The 21,192-nt window shown below is 39.1% G+C and overlaps 1 protein-coding gene across 1 annotated transcript in view; it reads right to left on the bottom strand.

Annotated features, from left to right (window-relative positions):
- PRKG2 (protein kinase cGMP-dependent 2) overlaps positions 1-21,192 on the bottom strand; it is a 99,893-nt gene that overhangs the window by 65,171 nt on the left and 13,530 nt on the right. Inside the window, exons 3-4 of the mRNA XM_045790326.2 lie at positions 5,605-5,771; positions 1,422-1,535 (exon numbers count right to left, since the gene is read on the bottom strand). Coding sequence (XP_045646282.1) covers positions 1,422-1,535; positions 5,605-5,771 — 281 coding nt within the window. The remainder of the gene's footprint in view (positions 1-1,421; positions 1,536-5,604; positions 5,772-21,192) is intronic.

The raw sequence follows: 21,192 nt of genomic DNA, 5'->3' as shown, positions 1-21,192 counted from the left end.
AGAAAAATCAAGAAAATAATAAAATATTGTTTAGCCCCACATTAAGAAAACATTCCAAAATGTTAATCATTAAATTTTTCATATATTCTCATAAAATGGTATTTCTTGGAAAATGCATTATTTAACACGCAAATGGAAGGAAGTAGTGACATAAATAGTGGGTAATTTTATAAAATCATCTTTGGCTTTGAAATGAACCATGATTTGGAAGTGAGTAGCAAAAGATTTCCTCTCTAATTATGTTTTGCTTAGGATGATATCAAAATTAGTTTGCAATTCCTAATTACACACTACATCATCAGGATGTATTTCAGATTTGTGCTGTGATATAAGAGAAAACCAGCCAACTTGTAGCTAGATCAGAGAGGGAAGAATTCACAAGTAGATAATTGGAAGTTAAAGATCTCTCAGTGTATGAGTATGTTTTTATGTCTTTTATGTTTTTCAGACATTGTAGCTAATGAGAGCCAATATATTTTAAGGATCTCTATGGTTACTTTTGTATAAAGTGCATACAAATCATTTTCATAGAGATTATGCAAGACAGATTTTGAGACAATTTTTTTATAGGAAAGACATGGAAAGCAAGAATAAAATCTAAAAAGGAAGAAGAGCAGAAGTTGCAGCTCTAAAAGATCTAGATGAAATTACAATTGTAATCTTTTTAAAAAAGAAGTAATGAGAACCTATAAAGTAAATCAAAATCCAAAGCTTTGGTTTACCAAACTTAAGGGTGAATTAGATTTATCTTGACATTCTTGTTAAAAATACAGATCCCTAGGCTCCAGTGTCAAAGATTCTGATTTGGGTTTGGAGTGAAGCCCCAGAATCCGCATTTTTATCAAATCCTGCAGCAATTCTGAGATGCTTCAGCCAGTCCTAAACACTGAGAAACGCACCTGAATAATTCTGCCCAAGATTTCCATGAATAAAGTCAATAAAAACAGGAACCCTTACACTAATCCCAAAAGTCACTCAAGAAAACTCTCACCAAATTAATTCACATCCCTTTTGATATTTATATATTTTCCTTGGTTTCATTAATTTTTCTGGTTTAGAATATGATCAGAACATCATGGAGAATGAAAAGCAAACATTCTGGATGAGCCAAAGGCAGATGTTTACACAGTAAAAAAAAAAAAAAAAAAAAAGTGAAGTGGCAATTAAAGCAAATATTAGGAATAATTCAGTAATATGAAGCCATTTTCATATTTTATGTGCAGGTACTTGACAGAGAGGTTCTCTTAATTTGAATTGTTTAGACAAGCACTTTCAACATAAGTCCTGTAAGCACAGCATTTCTATTAACAGGAGCACGTGGGGCACAACGGGAGACAAAAATACTCAGCAGGCAACAGCGACTCAGATTGTCATAAACATTGGGCAACAATTCAAAAATACAACATTTCATCCCCTGTTACCTTTCACAGAGGCAGTTCTCGTACAGTTGTATAAAATGGCTAGTTCCCCAAACGTGGTCCACATAGGGATGGATGATAGAAATTTCTCCCCTTGGAACACCTCCAGTCGGCCCTCTATCAGTCAGAATTAAAGAAAAACACAAACAATCAAAACCCATCTAGATTCCATAAATTACAAAAATAAGACAATCAGAAAGTACACAAAGCATACCGGCAAGATATCTTATGATTCTCATTATAATATTGTGGTGGAGAGTGTAGACTGAAAGCAACTTGGCCATGTTAGCTGATCACCTTGAAAGAAAGAGTTACCTACTTTGCCTGAGGCTTTTTGTCAGTAATGGGAAGACTACTAATAATATTTACTTCATACAGTTGTTGTGAGAATTCAATACGTTAATATAGGTAGGGAATTTAGAACACATAGTAAATGCTGTATTAGTGTTAGCTATTGTTAATATTACTATCATTGTTACAAAGATCTTTCCCTGAAGCAGTGGATGGCAAGTATTGTATTTAAAATTCATTCTACCCCATAAAAATGCAGCACATAAGACAATTTCTCTTGTGCAAGGGACACAACAATCCCTGTATGTCTTGAAAACACAGCTTAGCTGTTCACATTAACAGAAGGACTACCTTGTCCTAACTGAGGAATGCACTGGCCCAGTCCGACTGCGTGGCTCTGTCCAATCATTGGCTGTATAACTTTGGGTAAGTAACCTCACCATGCCTCCACTGTGGTCTAACCCCTCAATCACTGAAATGAATTAATAAATGGAAGTTGCAAAGAAAAGTGCTTGAGAAGAACAGTATCAAGGGAATTAGAAGACAAGCCACAGACTGGGAGAAAATATTTTTGCAAAAGACACATCTGATAAAAGAATGTCTTGCAAAATACACAAAGAACTCTTACAACTCAACAAAAAGAAAACAAACAATCTGATTTAAAAATGGGTGACAGAGCTTAACAGACACTCACCGAGGAAGATAAACAGATGGCAAATCAACGTAGGAAACTATGCTCCACATCATATGTCATCAGAGAAATGCAAATCAAAACAACAATAAGATACCACCACACACCTAGCAGAACGACAAAAATCTGGTACACTGATAACACTAAATGTTAGTGAAACGTGGAGCAACGGGAACTCTCCTGCATCGCCGACGGAAGCGCAAAACGGGACAGTCACTTTGGAAGACAGTGTGGCAAATTCTTACAACATTAAACATACTCTCACCATATAATGCAGCAACTGTCCTCCTTAGTATTTACCCAAAGGAGTTCAAAACTCAGATCCACACAAAAACCTGAACACAGATGTTTATAGCAGCTTTATTTATAACCGCCAACACTTAGAAATGACCTGGATGTCCTTCAGTGGATGAACAGATAGACTGTGGTACATCCAGACAACGGGATATTATTTAGTGCTTAGAAAGAAGGGAGCTATCAAGCCACGAAAAAACAGGGAGGAAACTTAAGTGCATACTACTAAGTGAAAAGTCAGTCTGAAAGGGCTACATACTCTATGATTCCAGCAAGATGACATTCTAGAAAAGGGAAAATGATGGAGAGAATAAAAAGATTAGTGGTTGCCAGGGATGGGGTTGGGGGAGATGAACAGGTGGAGCACAGAGAATTTTTAGGACAGTGAAAAACAGTCTGCATGGTATTATAACGATGGATGTCATTATACATTTGCCTAAACCCACAGAAGGTGCAGCACCAAGAGTGAACCCTATGATAAATTATGGACTTTCACGATATAGCAATAGAGGTTCATCCCTGGTTAGAAAAAAAAAAGTACCATTCTGGTGAGTGATGTTGATAACGGCGGAAGCTACACATGTGTGGGGACGGGAGAGTATGGAAAAATCCCTGTATCTCCCTCTCAATTTTGTTGCAAACCTAAAACTGCTCTAAAAAAAGTTAAGTCTTATGAAAATGAGAACGAGTGCCTGACATTAATCTTTAAGCAACAGTTGGGGGAAGAGAAAGACAGCATGTCAGGAAAACTCACAATTCTTTTGCCCTGCTGATTCTCTTCTCCTTTCCCTTTAAACAAGTGCAAAGAAAACCTTACCTCGCAGTCTATGCAAAAAGACCTACATTCATAGAGGAAGAAAAATGGTGGGGTTATTCTTTCCCATGAAGAATTATTCTTTCCTTCTCCTAATTCACCACTAAACAGCTCTGGGTCACCTCTCTCCAGCCATCCGTTCACCAAATTGGGTTTGAGTACCCGTGTTGTACTAGAAACTGGTCCAGCGGCCAGAGAAACAGCGTGGACGAAACACAAAAGATACTTATTCTGATAGAACTGAAATTGTTGTAAGAAATAAACTCTGTTTTGGCTCCAAACCCTACAGATATAATACAAAATTTAATAATTTCTCATTACAACTAAATTCTATTCCATTGAAACCACTTAGTGGTACTGTTGAATTGATATCATGGATCGTCATGCATTTCAAGTTTTTTTCCTAATTGACTGTGACTCATGGTACTTGTGCAATACTGAAGAATTATATGGAATATCAAAAGTTTAAGCAAAATATGCTTTTATTATTATAGGCTATTCATGCCATACGTTATAAGGGGAGATTTTTAATTAATTTGCTCAATCAATTACATCAGGCAAGTCAGTGCTTAGATAACACCGTAATTAATTCAAAGAAGAAACTGACCACTTTTCATTGCCATGTGTGCTGTAGCCTGATTTCAATGACTGTATTGATGCTGGCTTCTGTTCTAACTCTTCTCTGCCCTCGCCCTTCATCAGAGTCACTGGCAAGGAACAAGATGGGCTGACATGAGTTTCTCATCCTTTCCTAGCAGGTTCCATAAAAAATTTGTTGAGTTAATGATCTACCTTTTCTTGTCGGAACTTCTGGTTTTGCTAAAGTAGAAGTGAAATGGCCAAGAGAAAAGCTGAAAGAGGAGGAAATTGCTCTAGATCGTCAGTCCCTAAAAACTAGAAGGCTGGCTAAATTCAGACTATAATTCACTTCCTGGGTAGAATAATTACTTGAGAATGACTGTATAATTTCAAGGGTGTCTACAAAGATGTTTATGGCAAATAAACACCAATATTTATGAAACTAGCATGTCTGAAGAATCAAAGTATATGAAAACAATCTTTCATATAGTATAAATAGAATAATATATGTTTATTAATTTTTTTGGATAGGCAACTTCTGCCCCATACCTAAGGCCCTAAGGAAACAAGGATCATAAAAGCATTCTTAGATTGCCAGGAACTAACAGTAGAAAATAAAAGATCACAGCAAATCTCAGTTTACCACTCCATCTGGGTAAGCCACTTTAACTTTCTCCCTAAGACTCAAAAAGTGGGGGATTCAGAATTTGATAAGGTGTTCAATAAGCATATGCCTTGTTCAGATAATGTCTTGCTTCTGTATCTAATATCATTTTTTTGAGTACCACTGTAAGGCATGCATTTGATATGTATTTAAGAAATCCTTTGCCTATCTATCCAGCATATAAACATGTTCCTATAACATATACGTAGAAAACCATTTAAAGGGTTCTAAAAACACCAATGTTAATCTTAAGGCTTTCTATTTGATTCATATGTTGCTTACATATACCTAAATTATCCTTCGAAGTCATTCATATATAACCAAAATATTTCACAGAATCATAAAAAAAACCTTTTCTTTATCCTCCTACAACAACCTAAAAATGTCAACATAACCAGCGGTATTTTGAATAGAAACACCTTTTTTGCAGCTGTTGAGTGAGTGGCACTGTGATTAAAAGTATGGACTCAAGTCAGACCGTCTACATTTGTATTCTACCTCCACCACTCAGGAGCTTCGTGGCCTTTCCTAAGTTACTTAACTTCTCTGTGACAAAGTCCGCGTTAGTAATATGGAGATAACAGCACTTGCCTAACAGAGTTGGTGAGAAGATGAAATGAGATCTCTCCATTAAGTGCTCAATAGGGTGGCTGACGTATAAAAAGCATTCAGTAAATATTACTATCACCAGTATGATTAGATCAACAATGTTACTATTTCATGAACTCAAATCAGTTACGTTTTATATAAACAGAGCTACTGGTTTTGCATTTTTATAAATGTTTCCAAAAAATCATAAGACAATAGGCAAAGTATTTATTATATGATAACTGGAAAAATCTGTTAAACCCACCTGCTAGCACAAAGATATGGTTTCCTGGTTCTCCTTGCTTAATAATGTAACTCCCTTGCTGATAGTTTCTCCCATACATGCATTCCACCATGTCTTTGATCTGCTGAGGATCCAGTCTCTTTAGAAATTGATTTTTATTAAGGGCGTCTGTAATGAGCTTCTTCTCACTGGCATAATGGAAAAGAGATGGCAAGTTACATTAACAAAAACCGTGTTGTGCTATTTAGATTTATTTCGTTTAGATTCCTGATATTACCACCTATGTGCTTACAACTTTTCTGGGAGGGACAAATTTTTTTTCTAGCCCCACCAACACTGACCCTTATAACTACCATACTTCACATGTAAAACCTTTGAAAATATTTTTGAATAGTTTTCTGTAATTGACATTACATCAATTTTATTATCACTCCTTGCTGTCATCATCACAAATATAGCCTCTCTCAAGATCTCTAGATGCATATAAATAATATTAATATTAGTAATAGTAATGGAGACATGATTTTTTGGATGGAAAGAAAATCTGGTATTTAAGAAAGTACCACATGGTATTCATTTATTCATACATATTTGCATGCATAATGCCTATAGTAGCAGTTATCTTATAATTTATTTAATCTTCACCACTATCCTGTGAGAAAATTACTATTCCTACTTTCTGGATAAATAGACTAAAAAGTAAGAAGCAAGTTAATCCCCCTAGGATTTAAATCTAAGTCTGTGAGTCTGAAGACTGTACATCTATTGCCTCTCCTGAGCTGAAGAAGACAGCTCCTTGGGACTCGCCAGGTTCGATCAGAAACAGAGGGTGATGGTGGTAGACTGGGTTCACCTAGGTTTTGACCCTCAGTATGTCTAGACTAGACAAAACATATATTTCCAGTCTCATAACCTATTCATTCCCCAAATCCAAGGCTCTCTTGTTCATTGCCCTCCAACATTCTGTTTTCTTTTGGAAAAGAAGTAGCTCAAAATAATTACCCAATCTTATTACCATAAATTTCAAAAGTTTTAATTATCATACTGTACATGTAGCTATCATAGAATTATTGAGCTGGCAGAAGAGTGGCCTCGTGGGCTAGGTCAGAATCTCTGCACAACATATTTGCTTTCAGTCAAACTCAGCGTGATTTCTAAAAATCGGATTTTTCTGTATCGTTCATTCAAACTCTTTCCCACCACTAGCTTTACTGTTTTAAAACTTGTGATATTTTTCCACACAGAAAGTTCTCAGACGTAAAGTAAAATTTCACAGATTGGATACTTCCTTCATGACCCCACCCATCAGGCTATGTGAAGAAAAGAGAATGAAGAAATTCCTTCAGTCCTACAACGACGCCCTCATCCTCAGAGCTACACAAACTCTCTGAGTACCTTGAGAACTTACTTCCTCCTGCCACCAGTCTATCACCAAATCTTGTCATTTCCCTTTCCAAAAAATCACTGTTATCCATTTCAAGCATCTAGTTTCCCTTTTCAAGGATGTCACCACAGTCTAAGAAAAAAATTTAGGTCTGGACATTAATAGCTTCTTTTTAGCATTTCAGCTTCTAGCCTCTTTCCCCTGTAGTCTATTCTATCTTTTATTGTCAGATTATTCTTGTTAAAACCTGACTTCATCCTGATCTCATTTTTACCTCATCTGTGAAAGCCAATAATTCATTCAATTAATATATACCGAGAAAATACTTTGGCTACATGTTCTTCTCAGAGCAAGCAGTAGAACTGTGTACAATGCCAAAAAAGCCCCAGCTTTCATAGGCTTTTATGTTCTCCTAACATTCCAGCTAGTGTTTCATCAATGCCCACATAGCCTAATTTCCCAAAATATGTTCCAAGAAGTGTTCTTCCTTTATAAGCAAGTGTGCTGAGTTTGAACAATTTTGCAAATTCACAATACATACTTTCAGAGTTCAAAGAAATCTTCCAGTAAACAAATCTCTTAAACCAATGTTTCCAAACCTCAATGTCTTTTTATTTATTTCTTCTTTTGGCTTAACTTCTATGAACATTCCATGGAAGTAGTTTGAAAACCCTTTTGCCCATAGAAGAAAAGCAACAGCTCACAATCTGGTATTGACCATTTCCCACCATATGACTCCACTCCACCCATCCAGTACTTACTTGCTAAAACAAATCCCTTGCTTCAGATAGGCTGGTATCCTCATTGTCTCCTATGCCTGCCAGCTTTATCTTTAGGCTTAGTCCCTATTTTCTACTCTAACTTAATTTCTTCTTCCTTCAATCAGTTTAAACCTTATAATTCTCCCTTTGTGATCTAGTCAACCGTGTGTCGATGCTGTAGCTCACACAATCCGTTCAATCTATTCTTAACTCCTAGAGTACTGTATTCATGTCTATTCAATTCAACAAATTTTATCAAACATTTACTTAGGGCATAAAAATTAGTTAAGCATGGTCCGTGGCCTCGAAGAGTTCCCAAATCCTTTTAACTTAATTTAGTGTATAACTTTATAATAATATTCTACTATTAGAAAAGAGTTCTCTCGATGACTTTTTCTCCAAACTAGATTATAAATCTTAAAGGACTGGGTCTTCTCTTGAATTCTCTAAGAGGCAGCATACAGCAGTGACTTTCACTCCCTCTACAACTGTGATAGACCAGCTGTTATCAGAACAACTCTCCCGGCTCACACAATACAACTTCAAAAGCTAATTAAAGTAGATATTTACAAATGTGTTTGAAAGCACTGGAGACCTATCGACATAACAACAGCCTGAAAAGTCACGATCAACAAGAGAATATGAGCTTGACATTCACCTCTGCTTTTCCCTTCAAGGCATTTGCTGATTTGAACCCAGCGCTGAACAGAGTTTTGGCAGTCTCAAAGGATTGGAAAGACCAAAGTTAATGTTCAAGGCACACCATGAAGGAAGAATCCTGGTAAACAAACGGGATTTCATATGGGACATCTGTAGGGCTGCAGCCTGTGAGTAAGCACCAGTACAAAAGAGGCTAGCTCTGGAAAAGACTGAACATTAACTTCAAAATGACAAATTCCTATTTTGGTTAAAATAATTTGCTCCTAGCCTGACTGCCTGACACAAGCAAAGGTAAGTGTTTTCTGTAGGATGTTCACAAAATCTAGAGACGCAAATTTTCTCTAGAGTTTCTCCCTAAAGAGTATCTGGTATGACATCAGGCATACCAAGATAAAAGACCAAATGACTGAAGACCAAGAGAAGAAAAGACAATAGAAACAGACCTAACAGATCAATATATTGTAGGTATCAGATACAGACTTTCATATAACCATATCCTAAGAAAATCATATCTAGGACTGTCATAATCAAATTACTGAAAACCAAACAGGAAGGGGGAAATCTACAATGCAGTTGGAGAAAAGACACATCACCTCAAATGACCAACAATATGACCGACTTACACCTCAACTGAAATAACAGAAGCCAGGAGACAATGGGATATCTCCAAAGAGCTTTTAAGTGCCTATTTCCACTATCTTTACCCAGTGAAAATAGCCTTCAAAAATAAAAGCAAAATGAATACATTTCAAAATGTCATTCCATTGGCAACAGACTCATAACAGTGGAGAGCTCCAGACAAACAGAAAATGACCCCAGATGGAAACTAATAGATGCTAGAATGAAGAAAGAACAATGGAAAAAGTAAATATGTGCATGACTAAAGGAAGCTCATCTTTATAAAAGAGTAATAGCAATACCTTGTGGATTTTAAAATGTTTGATAAATAAAATGTTTGAGAACAATAGTCAAGTTGTGAGGCAGGGAGGATGGCAGTAAACATAATTTAAAGTCCAAGAAGTGATAAAAGTATTAATCTATATTAGAAATTTAATAAATTAAGGAAGCATGTTATAATTTAGGGTAACCTCTATAAGATGAGCCAAAGAATGTTTAACTAGAAAGCTAACGGAAAAGAAAATGGAATAATACGCATTTAATTAATCCTAGAAAATGTCAAGAAAATAGAGAAAAAGAAACCAAAGAAGTGAAACAAATACGAAACAAATAGTAATATGTTCATATGCAAATATTTGTATTTATATTAAAGATAAATATACTAAATACTGGAATTTTAAAAAAGACTGTCAGATTGAAAAATAAAATAAAAAGGAAATACGAAATGTGTGTTACTTATAAGAAGCATTCCTTTAAGATAAGGATATAGAAAGGTTGGAAGTAAGGAGGTAGAAAGGAATCTTTATCCTATATAAACACCAATTATAAAGAAAATGTTTCTTGATATAGGAAAGTAGACTTTAATGAAAAACACATTTCTAGAAATAAAGAGGGATATTTCATATTGATGTGATCAGGAAATATAAGTATTCGAAATGTGTATGCAATCAATTAAATAGCATCAAAATATAGAAAACAACATTGACAAAAATAAAAGAATAAACTAATCCACAATTGTTTTGGGAGATTTTAATACATTCCTTTAAGTAACTAACAGAACAAGCAGACATAAATTAGTTAGAATATAGTTTTAAACAACTGACTATCAAACTTAATTTCTTGACCTCATTGATATTTTAAAAGATTGTATTTGGGGCACCTGGGGGGCTCAGTTGGTTAAGTGTCCAACTCTTGCTTTTGGCTCAGGTCATGATCTCAGGACTGTGAGACTGCTTTGGATTCTCTTTCTCCCTCCCTCCCCACCTCCCTCTCTAAAAATAAAATAAAGTAAAATAAAATAAATGATTGCATTCAACAAATTCAGAATACACATTCTTGTCAAGTACACAAAAACCTTCATGAATATTGACGATATGGTGAGCCATAAAGCCCATCTCAGCAATACAGAGTATGTTCTTTGAACAGTAGAATATTTATTTTTTATTTTTTATTTTTCTTTTTTTTTTTAGAGAGAGTGCTCCTGCATGAGACTGGCTGTAGGGGGAGGGCAGAGGGACAGGGAGAGAGAGAATCTCAAACAGGCTTCACACTCAGCATGGAGCCGAACGCAGGGCTTGATCTCATGACCCTGAGATCATGACCTGAGCCGAAATCAAGAGTCATATTAAATGTGAACTTACATAAAATGTAGTACCCAACAATTCCTCTCCTAGGTATATAACCATCATAAATCATATATATATATGACATAGCGAGTATACATAGATAGATATAGATACAGATAGATATATACAGAGAGAGAGAGAGATGCAAAAATGTTCATGGCAGCCTTACTCAAAATTGCTAAATACCAAAATCAACCAAGTGTCCAACAATAGAACTGATAAACTGTGGTATAACCACCCAATAAATACTACACAGCAACTATAATTAATTAATAATAAATTACTGCCACATACAATAACACAAGTGAATCTCACTATATAAACCAAACAAGCTAGACTTAGGTAGAGTACATACTCTATAAATCCATCAAAATACAATTCAAAAAAAAAAAAAATTGGGGCGCCTGGGTGGCGCAGTCAATTAAGCATCTGCCTTTGGCTCAGGTCATGATCTCCGGGTCCTGAGATCAAGCCCCATTTACAGCTCCCTGCTCAGCGGGGAGTCTGCTTCTCCCTCTCCTCTGCCCCTCCCCCCAACTCGTGCATGCTCTCTTTCTCAAGTAAATAAATAAAATCTTAAAAATAATTTAAAAATAGGCAAAAAGCAATCTGTGATAATCCTAGCACAGACACTGGCTACCTTTGAGGTAGATAATGGGTAGAGATCAGAAGGGAGAAAGAGGCACTGAGGTACTGGGAATGTTCTATTATCTGGTCTGTTTGTTGGTTACATGGGCTTGTTCACTTTATTTGTGAAATTCGATGAAAAGTTCATTTAAAAAAATAAAATGTGTAAATGGCTTTGGAGTCAGAAAATCCTTGGTTCAAATCTCAGCTCTGCCACAGTGTAGTGGTGTCACCTTGGACAAGTCACTGAACATTTCTGAATCTCAGACTTCTGCTCTGGAAATAGAGCATAGTAATCATATCTACTTCATAGGAATATTATGCACATTAACTAAGATAAGGTGCCAGTAAATACTTTAAAAATGGCAGTAGTAGTTGGCGATGGGGGTAGTCGCAGCAAGTTTTTTTGCGGGGGCGGGGTGGAGCAGGGAGCGTGGAACGGGAAAGTTCAGAAACCAGGGAGAAACAAAGAGGCACTGCCAAGACACTCAGCTCAGCTCAAAGTCCTCCCGCCAGGCTGGATCTCAAATTCACGCCCATCAGCAGCAGCATCCGTGATCTTCCTGTAATCCTTTTACATCCCCGCTTACATAATCCACATTCTTGGAAGCAATACATTTCAGTCCTCTAATTTGCTTCGGGCAGTTTAACTGGTCAAAGTCCACCAACAGTTCTTGTTATGAAGCCTCCTACATCTTCTTTCTCTGGTCCTGAATTTTAGAGGCCTGTGTTCTCACCCTTTGCTCTTGCTGGGCAATAGCACGTATCCTGTGATCTTCTTTGTATAAGGCTCAGCGCAAGCAGAGGCCAGTGCCTCTGCCTTCTTTCTTATCTCTCAAGGATTTCTTGTGAGCATAGAGGTTGAGGCCATGCAACTTGTGTGGCGTTTCATAGCTTAATTATATATACAGATAGAAAGCATATTGTAAAGCGTATTTGTCAAGGGCACAATATCTGGAGCCGCAATGCCAGGGTTTGTTTGTTTTTTTTTTTTTAAGATTTTATTTATTTATTTGACAGAGAGAGACAGCCAGCGAGAAAGGGAACACAAGCAGGGGGAGTGGGAGAGGAAGAAGCAGGCTCCCAGCGGAGGAGCCCGATGCGGGGCTCGATCCCAGAACACCGGGATCGCACCCTGAGTCGAAGGCAGATGCTTAACGACTGAGCCACCCAGGCGCCCCGCAATGCCAGGGTTTAATTCCTAATTCTGCCCCCTATGAACTGTGGAACCCTGGGCAAGTCACTTAATCTCGAGTTTTTTCAGCTGTAAAATTACAATAAACACAGTTCACAGGTCATTTCTATGACAATTTAATGAGTTCACAGTATAAACAGTGCCCTGCACATAAAATATATTACCTACAGGATAGCAATTTTTCTTCTAAGTCAGCAAGTTACCAGCAACTTGAAAATCTTTAAGTCAAAACAGCCCTAAAAACTATACTTAAGACCTGCCTTGATTTTATTTAGGGAGACCCCTTCCCAACGGTGGTCAAACTCTTGACAATCCAGCCTCGCTGCCTGTTCGGCCTGCCGGCGCTCGGAGCACCCACAGGCCCACTGAACTACTTACAAGTCCCCAAATGTACCAGGACACCTTGTCTCCCTGCCAGCCTTCGTCCTTCAAAACCCAGCTCAAGATCATCTTTTCCATGAAGCTTTCCCCAATCCCACCAAGCAAAGTACGCTCCCTCCTTCCTCTGTATGCCTACCTCTTAGAATACGAATCACACAAGACTGCAATACATTTTCGTTTCCCCAAGAGACTGTGATCTCCAACTGTGTGGCCATGCTTTCTTCATCCTCTTAGGACCTAAAATCTACGAGCGCACCTGGAACCCAAGAGAAACTCAACAAGATTAAGAATGCTAATGGACATTCAAATTCTTTCTCCAAGTTTAAAAATTATGGGTACAGAGACAAGAATGGAGATGAGAAATGTCAGCTACTTGGTAAACCAGCCACAGATAACAAGCAAAATAAGCATCTCTTTATTTCCTGCTCCCAAATATCTTTTGAGCAATAAACCAACAAGAAAAAAACCTGATAAATGCACAAGTTTATAATTTGAGAAACTAGCATGAGACCGATGAGATCATTCCACGTGTAATCAGAAAATGAGCATGACTTTCTCCTGTCCGCTCTCTCACCCTATTGCCCATGTAATTAAATACGGTTGTAATTTAATCATGTTTACTGTTACTTCTTGCTCACAACAAAGACTTCTCTCTCCCTTTCTTAAATGTGTGCACATGATCCTATTCCCATGAGCATCCAAGAATAGAGTTTAATAATGAAATGTTGAAAACCAAAATTTACAAGGAAGTTAATCTGACACACTCAATGATATGCATGACTGTCATTGTGCTGCACGGTAATTAGCTAGAAATGGTAAATAGTTCCCTGAAAAGTCTGCAGTGAGTATTGCCCTTAAATTGTCAAACTGAGCATTTCTGGAGTCAGCTCTAGGGAAGCCTGTCCCTATAACAAAATACCAGCTCCCAATGGTCGTCCCGCACATTATGATCATCTGGGGAGAGTCTATAAATCCTGACGCCCAGGGCCCTCACCTCAAACCAATTTAATAAGACTCCCTGGCGGTTAAACCTCAAGCATCAGTATTTTTAAATACTCCCCAGGTGATTACAATGTGCACTTAAGGGTAAGAATTACAGCTGTAAACAAGAAAATGCAGGGAGCTTGAAGTTGTCCTTTTCCTCTTTATCCCCACTGCACCGGAAACAAGCCTCCATTGAAGGCTCGTGGAGCAATTCATCAATTACTATCAAGCAATTAACAGTGATTGATTAGTTAACAATAATCAGTTAATGTCTGTTGCAGGAGTTTTCCCTATCTTATTCTCCTCTGCAATATTACAAATAAACACAGAAATGAGAAAATCATTATTCCTCTCTCCCTCTTCCCAGGAAACCATATAGAACCTGAAACATAGCCTAGCATATTGGGGGCAATGCTGTCCAGTCAGCCCCAGGACTCTGGATTTTTTTTTTAATTGTGGTAAAATACACATTTATAAACTATACCATGTTAACCATTTTTAAGGGTATAGTGTAGTGGCATTAAATATATTCTCATTGTGTTTCAACCATCACCACCATTCATCTACAGAGCCTTTTTCATCTTCCTGAACTCAAATGCAACCCATTAAACAATAACTCCCATTCTCTGCTCTTCCCAGCCCCTGGCAACCTCTAATTCTGCTTTATGTCTCTACAAATTGGATTAGGTATGTCACATAAATGGATTAATGCAATATTTGTCATTTTGGGTCTGACTTACTCATGTGACATGATATCCTCAAGGTTCATTCATATTGTGGCATGAAAAAGAAGGAATTTCCTTCCTATCTTGAGGCTGAATAATATCTCATTGTATGTATATACTGTATTTTGTTTACCCATTCATCCATCAGTGGACATTTGGGTTGTTTCCACATTTTGGCTACGATAAATAGCTCACAACATGCTGCTATGAACACACGTGTACAAGCCCTCTGGACTTTTTTACACATGGCTTTACACCTTCAGCACGGCCAACATTCTCAGCCAGAGAATCTCACAACACAAAAGCAAAAGGGCCTGGTGTAGCGAGCAGAATTCTAAGACGGCTCCATGATCTCCAATCCCTGGTGTCAAGCTCCTGTATAATCACCAACCCTTGAAAGAGATGGAACTTGTGTTTTGCTCCTTGCCAACAGAAAATGCCAAGAGTGATGGGAGGGTCACCCCAAGTGTCTAATATAAGATTTCATCTTAATCAACTGTAAAAAGATTCTCCAACTGGCCTTGAAGAAGTAAGCTGCCGTGTTGTGGACAGACCTGGGAGCAAGACTATGGCTAGGAACTCTGGGCAGCCACCAGGAGCTGCGAGCAGCCTCTGCAGACAGCCAGCAAGAAAATGGGGAGCTCAGTCCTAGGGCTGAATTCTGCCAATAATCACTGAGCTTGGAGGAGGCCTTCTTCCACTAGAATGCTCTAGGAAGGAACACAGCGAGCTGACTCTTTGACTACAGTCTTGTGAATCCCTGAGCAGGTGATCTAATTGTTGTGCCTAAACTCCTGACCCACAGAAACCCTGAGATAACAAATATGCGTTGTTCTAAGCTGCTAGGTTCGTGGTGGCTTATCGCACAGCAAGAGAAACTAATACACCTGGGTTTCCCTGAGTTTCTATTTCCAAGAAATTTCAGCTAGTATCTTGTCCACTTTTTACCTACCTTTTTCTCATCTGATCTGGAAAGAAGGGACTGGAAGCTCTAGAACTTTCTTTCCTTCCTATTTCCCAGAGCTTGATCCATAAACCCCCAAAAGATGACCCAAACTGCTGCTTGAAGTTTACCAGTTAAAACTAATTGGACATGATAAACATATATTCCTGAAAGGTTTAAATGGACACTGAGAGTTCCTGATCGCTCGCATTTTGGTCTGAATTATATACAAGATATCCTCTGGCTATTCTTGGCTATATATCTAATACAAAACAAAATAAAAACACCTCACAAAAACCTGTCCAACAAGACTGCACTAAAATATCTACGACTAGCAAATAATTTGAAGGAGAGTCCACATGGAAGGGAGGAGACAAATTATTTTCAAATGAGACTTTAAGAAAAGGGAACAGTTTTAATCAAAGGATAAATACAAGAAACATATCTTTCACAGAGAAGGCACTTCCAAAAAGAGTCTAAAAACTGAAAAGCTTTATCCTTGGCTTTAGATATGTTCCCTTTCTTGAGAATTCCATTGCAGTTTAAACCCTAGAAAAAGTCAGGTGACCGGAGTGGAGCTGCTCAGGCTTCCAGAAAGAAAAGGGGAGGCTTCCCGGCAAGCGGACTGCGCTGCTTATTAGGAGACAGAGGTCAGTGGTGATGCTTCCCTTTGATCAAACAAGCACAGAGAAAAAGGACACTGTTTTCTTGACTATACTGTTTCTACTATACCCTTTCCAGTGAGTCTAGCAAGGAAATGGGCAGCGTCCAGAAAGGCATGCCATGTCTGTAAGGAAAAACTGGGTCAGAACAGAGTAGCCCATTTCAGAAGACACTTAGAAGATGTAAGTGAGGGGAGCTGGAGGCTCCTCTCTGGCCTCCAGGACAGTGGTTCAAAGCCAGCACTGCTAAATTCATCTAGAGGAACCTACGTGCAGTCCAGCAGACCCACAAACTACAATAAATATCGTATAAATTAATATCACAGCAAGTAAAATAAAACAAGGGTAGGTTTCAGAGTGGCTCCGATTAAGTGGCAGCTGTCTTGACACCCAGGGGAGGTCACAGAGCTCGAGGCACTGCGAATGGTGACCCCGGGCTAGTTACTCTACCTGCTGAGCCTCAGACAACAATAATTAGCCAGCAGGTTGACTGTGAAACTAAATGAGAGAACTCTAACCTAGGTCATACTGCAGTGTGCCTAGCTGGTTATAGGTACTTGGAATTGGTACTAGTGGCCACTGACTGGTCTGATATTGAGAATGGAGGAAAACGAGGAGGGAACCAAAGAAAAGCGTATGTGAAAAAACGGGAGAGAGGAGACAGGGAGACATACAGAAAGGGGAAGCAGAAGAGGAAGAAAACAAAGTTGAAGAATGAGGTTAGCTGATTAAGAAATTCAGTATTCAATAACTAGCTGTCGAGTCGAAGCTGTTGACCTGAGGACTGAAGGACATCTTGGACACTGCATAGCCGCTAGCCAGGGCTATTGGCTTCGTGGAGTCTAAGAACAGCCTGGGGCGCGCTAGGACTCTCCCGCTTGTGGACCCCCAGCGGAGGCACGGCTCGGAGGCCGCTGGGCACGTCCACCAGCTTGGACTCTGGACTGTTCACCGCAGAGAGGCCTCGGGTGCCGAGTGTTTTCCGAGGCTGAATGAAACATTTTCCCTAACACCTGGCAACTGGCGGACCGGAAGATTTGAAGATAAAGTGAGAAGAAGCAAAGTGCGGCTATAAACCAAGCAGAAGACCATGTGAGAAGCTGAGAGAGGACCCGGGTGTGGGTGCACGGGGAGGGGGGCCAGGGCCTTTGGCTCCTGGAGAGAAAGAAGACAAGTCAGAGGCCAGAAGTGAGAGGAACCGGGGCCAGGAATCAGAAAGTCTGCCTAAACCTCTGTAACGTCACCAAGATGTTCTCTAATTCTAGGCAGGCTCCTTAACTTGTCTGTGCTCCTTACCTATCCCCCCCTTTTTTAAACAGCCCCACCCTCCCCACGCACACGTCCAAGGGGAGCCATTCACACTGCAGGCTACACCCTCTATAGGGGCTGCCTGTCTGCACCGTGGTGGAGAACCCGCACTTGGCATCAGGCAGATGTAGATTTGAACCCTGGTGCGGGGAACTACCAACACCACAACCTTGGGCAAACTGTTGAATGACCCTGAGCTTTCATTTCACCTTCTCTGGCGCCATGGAAAAGCACCTCCTGCCTCAACAGGCAAGTCTCCTGCCTCCATGAGATAACAGGTAGCTGTGCAGCTTGGGTCTGATCGGAGTGTCTCAGTGTACACCACTGCTGAGAAACATAACCGCTGTTCTCAAACATTCTGACCACTTACAGCAGACACACCACCCAGCCGCTTCATCCATAGCTCCTGGCTATCAGATCACCACTCAGTTGGACCTTCTCTTCTTTCTTTCCTTATATAGGGAGTTTCATTTTCTGCTTTTTGGAAGACTCAAGTGAAGGCAATTATAATACAAATTTTTTAACTATCAACTATCCAACTGATAAGTAAAAGTCGGTACATGGGCTCCTTTAAATTTTTAATAATCTATTATGTGAAATATAGGTACAGAACCTCTCAAATAGCAATATCTAAGTCATGATTTCAAGGAAGTAAAAAAAAAAAAGTTTCTTTCCCTCCCTTCCCCAGCAAATGTTCCTCTAGTGCAAACTGATAACAGGGCCGCACTTTCTGGAAGCATAATTTTCAGGGAGAAATAATAGCCAGGAGCGGTTTGTAATATACAAAACCAAAGCATTAGAAAAGCATCCATTTCTAATTATATATTTCATTTTTTTACAAGGTTTCCCAACTAAACTGCGATTTTCATCTTGGAGAAGTGGTATATAGGAGTTATTAGAACAGACTTGAGAGAGCAGGGTTTCTGGTTTTGAATCCTGGTTCTGCTATTAAGAGCTGTGTAATCTTGGGCAAGTTATTTAATTTTGCATGTCTCAGTTTCCTCGTCTATAGAACGGGGGTGAAAATAATACTATCAGTAGTACAGGTTTGTTGTGAGAATTAAATAATTCAGTATTTGTGAAGCATTCAGAACAGTGCCCAGCACATAATTAGTGGTATAAAAATACTATTATTTTTACTTTTACTGGTTATTCCATATGAATACTTCTGTCCAACAAAGCAGCTACATTTCTGTAATGTACATTCGCATGCTAGGATCTGCTTCAGAAAGGAAACACAAATGATAACAACCATACTCTTTCTCGGTCCCTTGATGTAGATATTATTTACATGGATGACTCACTAGCATTTTCCACTTTTACCTATTCTGCTCCTGGGGTGGGAGTGACAAATGAAACTAATTGTCCTTCCTAAAACTAGAGTCAACATCTGAAGTCAGATGGCAAGTCTTTGTTTTATCCTTCCCTTTCAGGGAAGAACAATAGTTTCAAATGATAGTTTTTGCGTTCTTAGTGAAAGGCAGTCATACTAGCAACTTGCCAGATGTCTCTGATTAATTTGCCTCTGTTCCACCAGACAGTCAGCATGAGCTTGTAATTTTGCTCTGCCAATGCTGAAGTTTGCTAAACAATGTCTACATAAACAGAAAATTTAATTTCAGTGAAAGGTCTGACCTCTGAATACATGGTTGTCTTGGTGCTCGAGGCAGGTCAGACATGGCCAGAAACGCTGTCTGAACTCTTCCTCGCCCTCCTTTGCCACTGATATTCAGTTCTCAGCCTTGAGGAGCACTGTACTCATTTGGGAACCTATTCACGCCCCTCCATAGATATCACAGTCTGTGCTCTCAGGTGGACCAAACCCATTCCCTGTATCACACAGACCTGAGCGCTGAGGATCCAGAACTTGGTGAACATTGATGCAGTGGGTAAGCTCTGCTCAACTCTGCTTGGAAGAAGCCAGGAAGCACCATCGTTCTTCCTACCAATCAATAAAGCATGCAAAACAAGGCAGACTGGTGCCCAAACTGTTTGACTTGAGGAATTGATTCTTGCGGGGAGGTCTGAAAACATTAGGATTGTAGAGGAAAAGAACTGGTTTCAAGGTCAAGAACCCTGGATTCTAATCTTAGCTCTGTCACTTACCATGACAACTGCAACTCCCCTACACCTGTTTCCCCCCTTCTCCAGTAAAGGTTCTTCTAGCCCTAAAGCCTCGGCTGTTTGCCATAATAAATTTAAATCAGAAATCAGAGCAGTTGATACACTGTAGTGCTCTGACTCATCATGATTTATGATACTTCAGTAAGGCTAAGTACCTGTAATAGAAACGGGCTATGTGCCCACATAGTTGTATGCCTCTGAAGATCAAAAATGGCCAGTGGACACAAAGCCAAGTCACTCCAAAAGGCCATGCTAGACTGCAGGTTCGGGGCAGTTTCAGAGTGATCCCACATTGTGCCCACCTCAGCCTGACAGGCACATTCTCATTTGCTGTGGCTTTGTCCTAGAACCAAACATAGGTCCTATGTTGTCTACATAGTTTTGCCAAACTTCCCTAGGTCATAATTCCCATCTCAGGAAATAGCAGTTTGAGTCAAATACACATCATTTATTTCCAAAGAAGACTTGCAAATGGCCAACAGACACAAGAAAAGATGTTTAAGATCACTAATCATCAGAGAAATGCAAATCAAAGCCACAGGAGATATCACCTTACACCTGTCAGAATGGCTAGTATCAAATAGACAGAAAATGACAGGTATTGGTGAGGATGCGGAGAAAAGGGAACCCTCGTGCACTCTTGGTAGGAATGTAAGTTGGTGCAACCACCATGGAAAACAGTATGGAGGTTCCTCAAATCATTAAAGTAGAAATACCATACAATCCGGTAATTGCACTACTGGGTATTTACCCAAAGAAAATAAAAACACTGATTTGAAAAGAAACGCACACCTCTATGTTTGCTGCAGCATTTTTTACAAGAGCCAATATATGGAAGCAACCTAAGTGTCCATCAATGGGTGACTGGATAAAGAAGATGTCGTGTATTTGTGTGCAGTGAACATTACTCAACCATAAAAAAGGATGAGATTTTTGTCATTTATGACAACATGGATGGAACTAGAGGGTATGGTGCTAAGTGAAATAAATCAATGGAGATAGACAAACACCATATAATTTCACTTATATGTAGACTCTAAAAAATAAAGCAGAACAAACAAACAGAAACAGATGCATAAATACAAAGGACAAACTGGTAGTTGCCAAAAAGGAGGAGGGTGGGGATGGGTGAAGGGGAGTGGGGCTTCCAGTTCTGGAAACAGTAAGTCACAGGGATGAAAGGTATGCGTAAGGATATAGTCAGTGGTATTGTAATAGTCCTGTAGAGCCAATAGACGGCAGCTACACTTCTGGTGAGCATGGCATTACCTATAGGGGTGTCAAATCACTATGTTGTACACCTAAAACTAATGTAACATTGTGTGCCGACTCTACTTCCGTTAAAGCATAACACATAATCTAGAACCGCAGTATCCAATACAGTAGCCACTAGACACATGTGGCTATTTAATTTTATAGTTAATTAAAATAAAATTTCCACTCCTCAGTGGCACTAGCCATATTTCCAGGGCTCACGGCGCCATTTTGCTATTGGTTACAGCACTGAACAACACAGATTATAGAACATGACCATCACTGCACAAAGTTCTATTGAACAGCACTGAATTCAGAATTTCCCAATGCCGTTAGAGTATATACGTTCTTCCACCTA

Source organism: Ursus americanus, chromosome 8 (assembly GCF_024610735.1).
Source record: "Ursus americanus isolate L20-20 chromosome 8, mUrsAme1.1.p, whole genome shotgun sequence".
Taxonomy (NCBI): Eukaryota; Metazoa; Chordata; class Mammalia; order Carnivora; family Ursidae; genus Ursus; species Ursus americanus.
The sequence above is the reverse complement of the archived record's forward strand: the minus strand, read 5'-3'. Positions and strand labels throughout refer to the sequence as shown.